Here is a 16,044-nt window from a genome sequence, read left to right on the forward strand (position 1 = left end):
CACCTTTCTTTGCAAGGACACTCAAAAGCCTGCCATCCATGGATTCTGGCAGTGTTTTGATCTGTTCACCATCAACATTGCGTGCAGCAGCAACCACAGCCTCCCAGACACTGTTCAGAGAGGTGTTCTGTTTTCCCTCCTTGTAAATCTCACATTTGATGATGCACCACAGGTTCTCAATGGGGTTCAGATCAGGTGAACAAGGAGGCCATGTCATTAGATTTTCTTCTTTTATACCCTTTCTTGCCAGCCACGCTGTGGAGTACTCGGACGCGTGTGATGGAGCATTGTCCTGCATGAAAATCATGTTTTTCTTGAAGGATGCAGACTTCTTCCTGTACCACTGCTTGAAGAAGGTGTCTTTCAGAAACTGGCAGTAGGACTGGGAGTTGAGCTTGACTCCATCCTCAACCCGAAAAGGCCCCACAAGCTCATCTTTGATGATACCAGCCCAAACCAGTACTCCACCTCCACCTTGCTGGCGTCCGAGTCGGACTGGAGCTCTCTGCCCTTTACCAATCCAGCCACGGGCCCATCCATCTGGCCCATCAAGACTCACTCTCATTTCATCAGTCCATAAAACCTTAGAAAAATCAGTCTTGAGATATTTCTTGGCCCAGTCTTGACGTTTCAGCTTGTGTGTCTTGTTCAGTGGTGGTCGTCTTTCAGCCTTTCTTACCTTGGCCATGTCTCTGAGTATTGCACACCTTGTGCTTTTGGGCACTCCAGTGATGTTGCAGCTCTGAAATATGGCCAAACAGGTGGCAAGTGGCACCTTGGCAGCTGCACGCTTGACTTTTCTCAGTTCATGGGCAGTTATTTTGCGCCTTGGTTTTTCCACACGCTTCTTGCGACCCTGTTGACTATTTTGAATGAAACGCTTGATTGTCCGATGATCATGCTTCAGAAGCTTTGCAATTTTAAGAGTGCTGCATCCCTCTGCAAGATATCTCACTATTTTTGACTTTTCTGAGCCTGTCAAGTCCTTCTTTTGACCCATGTTGCCAAAGGAAAGGAAGTTGCCTAATAATTATGCACACCTGATATAGGGTGTTGATGTCATTAGACCACACCCCTTCTCATTACAGAGATGCACATCACCTAATATGCTTAATTGGTAGTAGGCTTTCGAGCCTATACAGCTTGGAGTAAGACAACATGCATAAAGAGGATGATGTGGTCAAAATACTCATTTGCCTAATAATTCTGCACTCCCTGTATATATAGGTATATAGGTATATATATATATATATATATATATAAATATATATACTGTATATGGGTATATATTTATATATTAACAACTATAATAGAGAAGAGAAATGGCATAAAATAATGACATTTGTAAAGACTGGGAATACAGCACTCTTTTAAAAACAACAAAACACTTGTAGAATTATACTAATGAAAGGGTGGTTTATTGTGCAGCCAGCAGATCCAGACCAGGCTAGATCCAACCATACAGAAAGCATAAAGATAAAAAACCAAAGCAAATTAAGTGGCAACTTTAAACTAAATCAAAACAAAATAATAAATATGAAAAGGGCCGGCCCATATAAACCCATGCAGTGTGGAGCAAAAATTATTATAGCTAAATCAAGTGCTGCAGAGGGGAAGGTTATTCACTAATGTACATCAGACCTGAAAAGGTTTTAGTGAGAACTGAGACATTTAAAAGGTGAATACCTAACATTCCCAAATGCAATCCTTGTCCTGCATAATACAAACATGTAAGCATCAAACTTTAGACAAGGAAACAGTATTTTATACAGATTTGGCCATCACATATAATTAGTAAACAAGCACATAGGACAAGAATATGTTCCTTTAAGAGACCTAAAGTATTATAAAGTCCCCAAGTTGATGCAGGTTGAACTAATACAAAGTCCCAAGGTAGAGAGCAAAATGATTCAAGGTAAGCAGTTGCCTTAGGTGTGCAGATGCAACCACATGAAGTTGATAAGCAGTTAGTTATGAATGACTTAACACAGCCAGTATGTTAGCGTGCATATAGCAGACAAGCGTGTTAGTGCAGCAACAGGTATCAGATGATACAAAGCAAGCAAGCCGAGATGAAAAGGAAATAGTGGGGATTCAGGAGGATACAGACTTGTCAAACAGTACCCCTCTGTCGACTGCACCCTTCCACTAAAGTCATCATACGAACTTTTAAACTTTTCAAGTCTTCCGGTCACTTTAAGCACTAATCTTGAAGCGAAAACCATTCATCCGCTGTGTTCAAAGTAACATCAGTTTTACCTTTGTGGCAAGCTCAACTACCTTCCATTTCAGGTTCCAGAACACATAGGTGATAGCCAATGGTAAGCAGGACTTGAAATCTTTATCGTGCTGCAAGATTCAGCAGCAAACTCCGATGGCTCCAACAACCAGCATGGATGTTACGTGTGTCGGCTACGCAAAGACGCCAACACGTGTTTCACCCCACGTCATTAGGAAAACGGGGCTTTCTACAAGTGTTTTGTTGTTTTTTAAAAGAGTGCTGTATTCCCAGTCTTTACAAATGTCATTATTTTATGCCATTTCTCTTCTCTATTATAGTTGTTAATAGTACTAAATGGGTCTGCACCAATATCGCTACTAATAAGGAAAATATTTTCCTATTTTGAAAGAAGTGTTTGAGTACACTCATCACTTCAACACTTGGCTAATTGCAATTTTATCATCCACCCACATTTATTTCTAAATATATTTATATATGTATATATTTATAAATATAGGTGTGTGTATATATATATATATTATACAAAATAAATAAAGTTAAGAAAAAGTAAATGACTAGGGATTTCAGCACTCTTAACATAAGCATAATGCTATCGTGTATTAGAGTGATGCATCACTTAGTGATATACTGAAATGTTGTTGTTAATAAATGTCTCTGTATTTGACGCCAAGCCTGTCTGGTTTCTCTTGATCATTGTGTGGTTGGTGCCTGTTTCCACCTGGGGCCCAGAAGAGTAAAGGTTTAGAGTGCTGAAATCCCTAGTCATTTACTTTTTCTTAACTTTATTTATTTTGTATAATATCTAATAATAGGGTCTGCACCACTATTTTGGTATTTAAAGGTATACCTAGTAGTCCTTTTGGTATTAGTAACTGTATAGGTTGAAATTGCTAAGTTACATAAATATAATTACTCTCTCCCTACAATTCTTATCGTTTATATATATATATATATATATATATATATATATATATATATATATATATATATATATATATATATATATACATACACAAAACACGGAAGGGAGCTGCACTCTCATACCAGACCGGGTACACATCCCATGACCCTGCAACATGCTCAGCCCAGGAAGCTGTGCTGTCCCCAGAGCCACAGGCAGTTAACACCAGACAGGTCTGGGTGCAAGAACCATAGGGAAAATTACAAAACAAATTAATACAACACACAGAGAAAACCCAGCACTCACTTACAAGCTCTCAGCTAAGATTTAAAAGCAAAAATGGAAAGGTTAGTTACCGCATCTGGCCAAATGGGACAAGCTCAGGTACCACGTCAAGGTCCTTTCCAATACCTGAGACCCTAAAACAGCCACACAATGCAAGCTTTCAAATCCAAACAAACTGGGAACAAGGGAAGGGTGCACAGGCATATGTAATCACCCTAGACATATACAAAACACGGAAGGGAACTGCACTCTCATACCGGACCAGGTACACATCCCATGACCCTGCAACATGCTAAGCCCTGGGTGCCACTGGCACTCAGAAGAAGCTGTGCTGTCCCCAGAGCCACAGGCAGTTAACCCTAGACAGGTCTGGGTGCAAGAACCATAGGGAAAATTACAAAACAAATTAATACAACACACAGAGAAAACCCCAGCTAAGATTTAAAAGCAAAAATGGAAAGGTGGCACCCAGGGCTGAAAGTGCAGCTCCCTTCCGTGTTTTGTATATGTCTAGGGTGATTACATATGCCTGTCTAAAAAATTAGCATATGAACCTCCTAGTTTTAGCCTTCAACTAAGAATACCAAGAGAACAAAAAAAAATTGGTGATAAAAGTAAATTGGAAAGTTGTTTAAAATTACATTCTCTATTTAAATCATGAAAGTTTTTTTTGGACTTGACTGTCCTTTTAAAATGATGGTTAACTTATTCAAAGTAGCGGCCTGTATATTAAAGTATGTCAAAGCAGAAGCAGAAAAGTTATTTAAAACCTATTTATTTTACCTCCGATATTCTGTTCTGTCAGTAGCAGCTGGCCGCCCCTTCTACACTGCTTTTTTTTTTCTCTAAAAGTCCAAAGGAGAGCGGTACAGCCAATAGGAAGCTGTGCCATCTGTCCCATTGAATGTTGAAGCTCTGTGCTCCTGGCCTCTGCTAGAGAGGCAAATGACTTCCATATGAAAGCAATTCACTGTTTACTTTTACTTGAACACAGCATGCAATGTCAAATGCACATGTGTACGTTTGATATGCAAGTCCATTAAACTTTATTTCACCATTTTAAAATATTAACTTTTCTATTCTATTTTCTACAAATTTCTTAACAGCCCAAACAAAATATCATGTAAATAAGAAAATGTTAACATGAGACACTTCAAATATATAATCTGCAAACTCAAATCAATATAGAATATATTTTCACTGCAGTAAAGGAAACTCAGAGCTTCCCAAATAGGATTAGGATTTACTTAACTACCCGTGTATAGGCTGAAAAATACAGTACATTAAAATGCAGAAGAGTTTACTTTTTTAAATGTAGCCACCAATCAGCAAGCACCATCTAGGGTGCTGAACCAAAAATGGGCCGGCTCCATAGCTTATATTTCTGCCTTTTTAAATAAAGATAGCAAGAGAACAAAGAAAAATTGATCATAGGAGTAAATTAGAAAGCTGCTTAAAATTGCATGCTCTAACTGAATCACAAAAGAAATAAGTTGGGTTTAGTATGCCTTTAACCCCTTAATAGCCAGCGCCGTACCCTGTATGATGCTGGTAATTAAGCCCTTAAGGAGTAGCGTTGTACCCTGTATGAAGCTGCTGGCCTATGCCTCTCTCTGCAAAGGTCTCGCTAAAAGTAGCGAGATTATGCTATTTCTGCATGCCCCATGAGTTGGGCAGTGCAGAAATAGACGGGCAGAGGTACTGATCCAAAGAGGGCCAATCGCTGGAGGGGGGGCGGGACTGCTACAGAAAAAAAAAAACTCAGAGCGGCAGGGAGGGGGAAGGAGGGAGAGGGGGAGGGGGATCATGCTGAGGAGGTGGGATAAGAGGGTGGGAAATCGATCTGGGAGGGGGAGGGCAGCTACACTACAGAAAAAAAGGTGTGTTTTTTTAATTTTATTTAATTAAATTGGCAAATTTGGGAAAACTGGGTACTGCCAGTACCTAAGATGATGGTAATAAGTCAGAGTGGGGAGGGTTAGAGAGCTTTTTGGGAGGGATCAGGGAGGTGGGAAGGTAAGGGGATAATCCTACACCAAAGAACATAATTATAATTTAAAAAAAAAAAAAAAAAAAAAAAGGTATAATACTGCATACTGGGAGACTGTCTGCCAGTACTTAAAAGCACAGTCAACACCAGAATTTTTGTTGTTTAAAAATATAGATAATCCCTTTATTACCCATTCCCCAGTTTTGCATAATTCTGTATAATAATACAGATTACCTCTGTGATTAACTTGTATCTAAGCCTCTGCAGACTGCCTTCTTATTTGAGTTCATTTGACAGACTTGCATTTTAGCCAATCAATGGTCACTCCTCTGTAAATTCATGTGCGTGAGCTCAATGCTATCTATGTGAAACCCATGAACTAATGCCCTCTAGTGGTGAAAAACTGTCAAAATGCTTTCAGATTAGAGGCGGCCTTCAAGGTCTAAGAAATTAGCATATGAACCTCATAGGTTTAGCTTTCAACTAAGAATACCAAGAGAACAAAGCAAAATTGGTGATAAAAGTAAATTGGAAAGTTGTTCAAAATTGCATGCCCAATTTGAATCATGAAAGTTTTTTTGGACTTGACTGTCCCTTTAAGTTGTTTGAGAGGGATCAGGGGTTGAGAAGTGTCAGGTGGGAGGCTAATATCTACACTAAATCTAAAATTAACCTTACAATCTACCTAATTAACCCCTTCACTGCTGGGAATAATAAAAGTGTGGTGCGCAGCTGCAATTAGTGGCCTTCTAATTTCTGAACTAAGGGGATCCTAGAGAAGCTTTTACAACCATTTGTGCCATGATTCCACAAGCCGTTTGTAAATAATTTCAGTGAGAAACCTAAAGTTTGTGAAGAAGTTAACTTTTTTTTTTTTTATCCCATTTGGCAGTGAAATGGTGGCATACAATGTAACAAAATTGTCCTAGATCAATACTTTGGGCTGTCTACAAAAAAAATATATATATAGTTTTGATAGGAAAGTATAAAAAAGGCTATATTTTATTTTATAGTTTAAATGTAGTGATGGCAAAAATGCTAAAAATGATTTGGTCTTTTGGGGAAGTTTTAGTCCGAAATGCCCGATCCTTAAAGGGTTAAGGATAAATCCATCTCATATAATTCAATGTTACCAGTAACACACAAAAACAGTGATTTACCAAGTTCATTTCAAGAAACACATGCAGCAACAATTTAACCCCTTGACATCAGGAAACATACTAGCAGCTATGATTTAATAACCTAAAACACACTCTGTCAATCAAGGGGTTAAGTCACTAATGCAGGACACCCCTGCTGAAGTGTTAGTCCATGCAGATGTAATTTAACCTCATATGCTTGCCCCATTACCTGGATCAAATGTCTAATTCTGTCACCAACGACCTATAAGTTTACTAGATATATCCATTTGGATGCATCGTGAGGATTCAAACGCAGGACTAGGCATTTGGCTGTTTTCAGAGACCAATTTATTCTTGTGAAAGATCACCGCACTAAGATCTGGATTTGCACAGATCTTAGTGTGGTGATCATTCACAAGAATAAATCTGGCTCCGAAAACAGACAAACAGCATGAGCTGCCGCCTACTTCCACATTCGGATCCTTATGAAGGATCCACATGCACATATCTAGAGTTTACTTGGCCTTCTGGGAGGGAGACAAAAGCACTAAAATAAAACCGGCTGTGCGGTGGCACAATGCAGTGTACACAGGAGTAGCATTTTTAGGTGCCCAGTATTTTAGCTGTACATTAATTTTTCTGTAGCAATGCGTGTTAAAATAAATTACTGAAAATACACAACACTATAGCCATTTAAGTATATGCTATATTCCTTTAAATGTAACTACTAAATCCAAGCTATTACACTCTTGTGGCTTATTTTACATTTTCTTTAAAACACAGAGAGAAGCACAAGATAAAGAATCGGTAGGACAAGAGCTCACCTGTAGATAGGCTTTCTGTACAGCTTCAAGCTCAGTACCGAGCGGCACCACAAACTTCTCAAGTTGCCTTGTATGGGAATAAGGCTGGATATCTGGAGAGTCCTCAGAACGAAGCTCGATCTGTGCAATCAGCAGGTTGGAAACAACCTGTTGTACAGACTAAAAAACAAAAAGGGAACTTGGTTAATAAACAAGAACTTCAGCAGAACTTGAGTAAAGCTCAAATCAATATAATATTTAGCTTCCACTGTCCCTAATTTTTCAACATATTTAGCAACTGTGCAGGATGAAACTAATTATATAGAGCTCCTAATGTACATTAAGCATTTTTGCTTAAAGGGATAGTAAACCATAAAAAAAATGTTATATAATTCTGCACATAGTGCAGAATTATATAACATTATAATAGCGCAAACATTGTAAAACCAAATTTCCCCTATGAATTTAAAAAAATAACTGCTGTTTTACAGACCCGCTCTCTGTGATCTTCTAAGCGGGTCTGTTTTTTTCAAACAGCGCATCGGGCCAGCTGTATAGTCACAGCCCGGCCCGACCGCGCCATAGCACTAAGTGCAGCTCGCTCCTGCTGTCTGACAGCAGGAGCGAGCTGCACTGTGTATAATGGCGCGGTCGGGCCGGGCTGTGACTATACAGCTGGCCCGATGCGCTGTTTGAAAAAAACAGACCCGCTTAGAAGATCACAGAGAGCGGGTCTGTAAAACAGCAGTTATTTTTTTAAATTCAAAGGGGAAATTTGGTTTTACAATGTTTGCGCTATTATAATGTTATATAATTCTGCACTATGTGCAGAATTATATAACATTTTTTTTATGGTTTACTGGCACTTTAAGTATCTAAATGGACTCATCAAAAACTTATAAAAAATATCTACAGTTCACAGACAATAGTTGTTTGTGTGTGGATAACCACTTGGCTTCAAAGAATTGGTCCCCATTAATACAGCTGTTTAATGCACCTTGGGCTGTTTTGGTGCAGTTTAGAATCTCTAATCGTACAACCTTAGAGGTTGAGAATATCAGACAGCTTGGACTCATTCATCTTGGATGACTGACAAAACTCTACTCTCACACAATTGGTTGCACAAGAGCAGGGGGTAGGGCTGAATGAGCAATTGCATGTGCAATCTTAAATTGCAGCAGCTTAAGTTGCCCCTGAGTCCCCAAATGAATGCAGACGTTCTCTTTGTGAGAACCTTGTCCATACCCAGATACACCATATACACAAATACCATACACACACACACCATATACACCATACACACACACACCACATACACACACACACTTATTAAAGAATAATAATGATAAAAAATCTAAGTATTTTGGTTGGCTCCTACACTCCTAGATAACATGTGTTAAGCCCTGACTCACCTTTTCTGCAATGTGCTGTTCCCTGTACAGCACTGGAGATCAGGAAGTGAGAGGAAATTGAAAAGAGAGGAACGTAGCAAATATTTCCATTGAGATAGAACGGAACAGTGACACCTGCAGGCAGAAATTAAAAGTGCAGGCAAACTATTTTTTTAACTGCCACTGCCGTTCTTTCTGCAGAGACCCTTCATTTTCTGCGATAGGAACGCAGATCACACAGTGTTCTGCCTTGGGGCAAATTGGGGCCCATTGTATTCATGTGGATAGCTTAAAAAATAGGGACATTAAAAGGCAAAGAAACAATGTGAGAAATTCCTGGGTTTAGCTCTCTCTTAAACAAAATTAAAAACCCAATGGACAAATAGGTAACCATTCTGGCCAGAAGATAGGAATAAAAAGAATCTAATATAAAGGGTAAAATTTTAGTTTCTATAATGTACTTTAGTTTTGGAAAACTAATAGGCACTGCCAAGATGAAACCTAAGTTTGCTTTATCTAATCTAATCTGCTGAGGAAAATTAGGGACAGATAAAGCGTGTAAAGGTGTGTGTGTGTCCATGCATGTGTAATGTTAAAAATATTTAACATGGGTTAAAGAACCTTTAACATTGCTATATTCCATAAAAACATTGTTTGCACACTTTATGCCACTAGCTTTCAACAGAATAAATCAGATAAGGGAAACTTAGGTTTCAGCATGACAGCGTGCTTTACTTTATACAAGCTCAGGAAAATATTAAAAAACAATTTCCAGAGCTAAAACTATATAAAAACAATATGTATCACATTTTCCTGTATACTTCTATTGCCAAGAAAATGAGAATAACAGAAAAGGACAAAGCAAGGTAAAAAAATGCAAAGTAGAACTGCCACCAATTGAATATAAAAAATGAGTGATGTTTGTGCACTCTCCCCACCATAAGAGAAACTAATTTATCACGTAAGTGGTGAGAGTCCATGAGCCATCACATGTGGGATCTAATACTCAAGTTGTGGAGTCCACCAGATCACCAGAAAAAGGCACAACATGAAGTTAAGGTAGAAATACTATTTACCAGACATTCCTGTTAGGAGAACTTTTTTGACAAAAGCCATTTTTAGAAGAGGAAAATAAATCAAAATGATAACATTTAGTGAAAGTTGTGAAGGAAAGACCAAGTAGCTGCCTTGAAAAATTTTTATATTGTAGCAAAATTTCTAAAAGCCTAAGAAGTAGAAACTGATCTAGTTGAATGATCTGTAATCCACTTATCAGCCTCTAAATAAAACTTCAGAGCCCTCACCACATCCAAATTTTGCAAAAGATGTTCTTTAGAATTCTTTGGAGTTGGACATAATGAGGAAACAATGATCTCCTGATTAACGGAATCTGAATAAACCACCTTAGACAAAAAAAAAAAAAAAAAAAGAAGTTCTAAGAACTGCCTTATCTTAATGAAAGATTTAAGGGGGTTCACAAGACAATGCAGACAATTCAGAAACATCTCTTGCTGAAAAAATAGCTAGAAGGAATAAAACCTTCCAGGAAAAAAAGCTGAATATCCAGACCATGTGAAAAATCAAATGAAGGAGCCTGCAAAGCTCTTAGAAACAAAATTAAATTCCAAGGAGACACTGGTTTAAACACAGGTTGCATCCTAACCAAAGCCTGAGTGAAATCCTGTAAAACAGGAAACTTGGTGATATTCTTATGATAGAGAACAGAAAGAGATTAGATTTAACCCTTTAAGGAACTTATCTAGACCGTCTTGAAGAAATTGAACTTGTTGAATTCGAAAGGAGTTCCAGCTGAAACTGTTCGCACCAAGAAAAAAAAAAAAAAAGGTCTTCCAAACCCTGTGGTAAGTCATTCGAGTCACGGGCCTCCCATCTGTTCCACTTCTAGAACACACTGGAAAAAGATGTTTGCTTTTGACTGATTCTTGGGGACTTTTATCAAATATGAATCTGGTAGCCCAGAACCACTATGCTTAGAACCCAGGGATCCTAAACTTACTCTGACTAGACTTTCTGAAAAAGGTTCAATCTGTCTCGTACCAGAACTGAGTCTGGTTCAAGGCTGCACCCACATGCAGATGTAGCAGAAATGGATGACTTCTTGGGGGCTTCGATTTGTTAAAAGCATTTCTTGGTTTCCAAGATGTCTTGAAAGTGTAAGCTTTTTGGTTGATAGTAGATGGGTCCTTTGTTTATATGGATTGGCGAAAGGAATGAAAAATGACCAGCTAGTCTATTCTTGCCTTTAAGCTTTTCTAGGCACCTTTCCTCACAGTTACGATAAAAGCATCAAAGACTGAACAAAATATTTCCCAGAAATGGAAGTGACAAAAGTCTATCTTTAGAAACCATTTCTGTAGAGCAAGATTTTAGCCACCCAAGCTCTTCTGGTAAGCACGGTCAAAGCTGCATTCTTAGCATTAATGCAATTAAATCCACAATAGCCTCACAAATGAAAGAATTAGCAACTTTAATCATCTTTAAGCGGTCTTGAATCAAGATAAATCTCCTCTGAAACCATCTCTGTTAAAGAATCGCATCACAGGTTTATAGCATCTGCCACACAAGCAACACTTACCGCTGGTCTAAACAAAAGGTTACGTTGTTTAATAGAGTTTTCCTTAGGTAATTTCAGCTCTTGAACCCTTATGGTTAGTAAACTAATAAGTAATCCTGACCTTCAGAAGAACTATCAGAGTCATCAATAGCCAATTCCTTTAACAGGTTCGGCATCCTCTTTTACTTGAGAAATATAAGAGCAAATCAAATCCTCTGTAGTCGTACCCTACTGAAAATAACGATTATGCTTAGTAGAAGGACAAATAGAAGCCAAAACCTCCAAAATGGTAGAGCATACAAACTCCTTGAACCCAGGAGACAGGTCAGGTGGACTACCCTGAGATATGGGATGTGGACCCTGACTAGAAGAAGCTATGTGATCCATGCAAGAGGTGCACAGCCAAGCAGGAGAACACACCAAAACAAACTTGCAAAGCACACATTTATATTTTGGGAAAAAATGGTCTGAGAATCTCCCTTCAAAGGGGAAAACGTGCATATTCAAAAGGGACTGTCCCAGTTTGCTCCAGTATAGTGTATAAGGAGGAACCCAGACAGAATGAAAGACACACAGAATAGTCACACAATGAAAAACACACAGAGTATAATGTAGGAAACAGCAACCATATAATGAAGGGTTGAAGGGACATTCAAGTCAAAATTAAACATTCATGTTTCAGATAGGGAATGCAATTTTAAACAACTTTCCAATGTATTTGTATCATCAAATTTGCTTTGTTCTCAGCTAAATATAGGCAGGCTTTTAAAACTGATTTCTAAGCTATTGAAGCCTCCTCTTATCTCAGTGCATTTTGACACTTTTTTACAGTTAGACAGTGCTAGTTCATGTGTGTCACATAGATAACATTGTGCTCACTTTTGTGGAGTTATTTATGAGTCAGCCCTGATTGACTAAACCGCAAGTCTGTCAAAAGGACTGAGATAAGAAGGCAGTCTGCAGAGGCATAGATACAAGGTAAACACAGAGGTAAAAAGTTTATTAAAATAAAAGTGTTGGTTAAGCAATAGTGGGGAATGGGTAATAAAGATATTATATTTTTAAACAATACAAATTTTCAAGTAGACTGTCCCTTTAAAACATAAAATTGTTGAAGTACATCTTGAAATTAAGTTGAGCCAAAATTTAGATTATTCCTTTAAGCCTGATTGCATTACACTACAGCGCTTGTAACTTACTAATATGTGAGCAAACACCCACTAATAACTTAAATACAGTAGCAAATAGCACAAAATATAAGCCTCAGTAAAAACAGAATTTATGTTTACCTGATAAATTACTTTCTCCAACGGTGTGTCCGGTCCACGGCGTCATCCTTACTTGTGGGATATTCTCTTCCCCAACAGGAAATGGCAAAGAGCCCAGCAAAGCTGGTCACATGATCCCTCCTAGGCTCCGCCTACCCCAGTCATTCGACCGACGTTAAGGAGGAATATTTGCATAGGAGAAACCATATGATACCGTGGTGACTGTAGTTAAAGAAAATAAATTATCAGACCTGATTAAAAAACCAGGGCGGGCCGTGGACCGGACACACCGTTGGAGAAAGTAATTTATCAGGTAAACATAAATTCTGTTTTCTCCAACATAGGTGTGTCCGGTCCACGGCGTCATCCTTACTTGTGGGAACCAATACCAAAGCTTTAGGACACGGATGAAGGGAGGGAGCAAATCAGGTCACCTAAATGGAAGGCACCACGGCTTGCAAAACCTTTCTCCCAAAAATAGCCTCAGAAGAAGCAAAAGTATCAAACTTGTAAAATTTGGTAAAAGTGTGCAGTGAAGACCAAGTCGCTGCCCTACATATCTGATCAACAGAAGCCTCGTTCTTGAAGGCCCATGTGGAAGCCACAGCCCTAGTGGAATGAGCTGTGACTCTTTCAGGAGGCTGCCGTCCGGCAGTCACATAAGCCAATCTGATGATGCTTTTAATCCAAAAAGAGAGAGAGGTAGAAGTTGCTTTTTGACCTCTCCTTTTACCAGAATAAACAACAAACAAGGAAGATGTTTGTCTAAAATCCTTTGTAGCATCTAAATAGAATTTTAGAGCGCGAACAACATCCAAATTGTGCAACAAACGTTCCTTCTTCGAAACTGGTTTCGGACACAAAGAAGGTACGACTATCTCCTGGTTAATGTTTTTGTTAGAAACAACTTTTGGAAGAAAACCAGGTTTAGTACGTAAAACCACCTTATCTGCATGGAACACCAGATAAGGAGGAGAACACTGCAGAGCAGATAATTCTGAAACTCTTCTAGCAGAAGAAATTGCAACCAAAAACAAAACTTTCCAAGATAATAACTTAATATCAACGGAATGTAAGGGTTCAAACGGAACCCCCTGAAGAACTGAAAGAACTAAGTTGAGACTCCAAGGAGGAGTCAAAGGTTTGTAAACAGGCTTGATTCTAACCAGAGCCTGAACAAAGGCTTGAACATCTGGCACAGCTGCCAGCTTTTTGTGAAGTAACACAGACAAGGCAGAAATCTGTCCCTTCAAGGAACTTGCAGATAATCCTTTCTCCAATCCTTCTTGAAGAAAGGATAGAATCTTAGGAATCTTTACCTTGTCCCAAGGGAATCCTTTAGATTCACACCAACAGATATATTTTTTCCATATTTTGTGGTAAATTTTTCTAGTTACAGGCTTTCTGGCCTGAACAAGAGTATCAATAACAGAATCTGAGAACCCTCGTTTTGATAAGATCAAGCGTTCAATCTCCAAGCAGTCAGCTGGAGTGAGATCAGATTCGGATGTTCGAACGGACCTTGAACAAGAAGGTCTCGTCTCAAAGGTAGCTTCCATGGTGGAGCCGATGACATATTCACCAGATCTGCATACCAAGTCCTGCGTGGCCACGCAGGAGCTATCAAGATCACCAACGCCCTCTCTTGATTGATCCTGGCTACCAGCCTGGGGATGAGAGGAAACGGCGGGAATACATAAGCTAGTTTGAAGGTCCAAGGTGCTACTAGTGCATCTACTAGAGTCGCCTTGGGATCCCTGGATCTGGACCCGTAGCAAGGAACCTTGAAGTTCTGACGAGAGGCCATCAGATCCATGTCTGGAATGCCCCACAGTTGAGTAATTTGGGCAAAGATTTCCGGATGGAGTTCCCACTCCCCCGGATGTAATGTCTGACGACTCAGAAAATCCGCTTCCCAATTTTCCACTCCTGGGATGTGGATTGCAGATAGGTGGCAGGAGTGAGTCTCCGCCCATTGAATGATTTTGGTCACTTCTTCCATCGCCAGGAAACTCCTTGTTCCCCCCTGATGGTTGATGTACGCAACAGTCGTCATGTTGTCTGATTGAAACCGTATGAACTTGGCCTTTGCTAGCTGAGGCCAAGCCTTGAGAGCATTAAATATCGCTCTCAGTTCCAGAATATTTATCGGTAGAAGAGATTCTTCCCGAGACCAAAGACCCTGAGCTTTCAGGGGTCCCCAGACCGCGCCCCAGCCCATCAGACTGGCGTCGGTCGTGACAATGACCCACTCTGGTCTGCGGAAGGTCATCCCTTGTGACAGGTTGTCCAGGGACAGCCACCAACGGAGTGAGTCTCTGGTCCTCTGATTTACTTGTATCTTCGGAGACAAGTCTGTATAGTCCCCATTCCACTGACTGAGCATGCACAGTTGTAATGGTCTTAGATGAATGCGCGCAAAAGGAACTATGTCCATTGCCGCTACCATCAAACCTATTACTTCCATGCACTGCGCTATGGAAGGAAGAGGAACGGAATGAAGTGTTTGACAAGAGTTTAGAAGTTTTGTTTTTCTGGCCTCTGTCAGAAAAATCCTCATTTCTAAGGAGTCTATTATTGTTCCCAAGAAGGGAACCCTTGTCGACGGAGATAGAGAACTCTTTTCCACGTTCACTTTCCATCCGTGAGATCTGAGAAAGGCCAGGACTATGTCCGTGTGAGCCTTTGCTTGAGGAAGGGACGACGCTTGAATCAGAATGTCGTCCAAGTAAGGAACTACTGCAATGCCCCTTGGTCTTAGTACCGCTAGAAGGGACCCTAGTACCTTTGTGAAAATCCTTGGAGCAGTGGCTAATCCGAAAGGAAGCGCCACGAACTGGTAATGCTTGTCCAGGAATGCAAACCTTAGGAACCGATGATGTTCCTTGTGGATAGGAATATGTAGATACGCATCCTTTAAATCCACCGTGGTCATGAATTGACCTTCCTGGATGGAAGGAAGAATTGTTCGAATGGTTTCCATTTTGAACGATGGAACCTTGAGAAACTTGTTTAAGATCTTGAGATCTAAGATTGGTCTGAACGTTCCCTCTTTTTTGGGAACTATGAACAGATTGGAGTAGAACCCCATCCCTTGTTCTCCTAATGGAACAGGATGAATCACTCCCATTTTTAACAGGTCTTCTACACAATGTAAGAATGCCTGTCTCTTTATATGGTCTGAAGACAATTGAGACCTGTGGAACCTCCCCCTTGGGGGAAGCCCCTTGAATTCCAGAAGATAACCTTGGGAGACTATTTCTAGTGCCCAAGGATCCAGAACATCTCTTGCCCAAGCCTGAGCAAAGAGAGAGAGTCTGCCCCCCACCAGATCCGGTCCCGGATCGGGGGCCAACATTTCATGCTGTCTTGGTAGCAGTGGCAGGTTTCTTGGCCTGCTTTCCCTTGTTCCAGCCTTGCATTGGTCTCCAGGCTGGCTTGGCTTGAGAAGTATTACCCTCTTGCTTA

The 16,044-nt window shown here is 39.9% G+C and overlaps 1 protein-coding gene across 1 annotated transcript in view; it reads right to left on the reverse strand.

Annotated features, from left to right (window-relative positions):
• FANCM (FA complementation group M) overlaps positions 1-16,044 on the reverse strand; it is an 811,954-nt gene that overhangs the window by 778,782 nt on the left and 17,128 nt on the right. The window contains exon 4 of the mRNA XM_053697678.1: positions 7,364-7,522. Within this exon, the coding sequence (XP_053553653.1) occupies positions 7,364-7,522 (159 nt within the window). The remainder of the gene's footprint in view (positions 1-7,363; positions 7,523-16,044) is intronic.

This window comes from Bombina bombina, chromosome 1 (genome assembly GCF_027579735.1).
Source record: "Bombina bombina isolate aBomBom1 chromosome 1, aBomBom1.pri, whole genome shotgun sequence".
Classification (NCBI taxonomy): domain Eukaryota; kingdom Metazoa; phylum Chordata; class Amphibia; order Anura; family Bombinatoridae; genus Bombina; species Bombina bombina.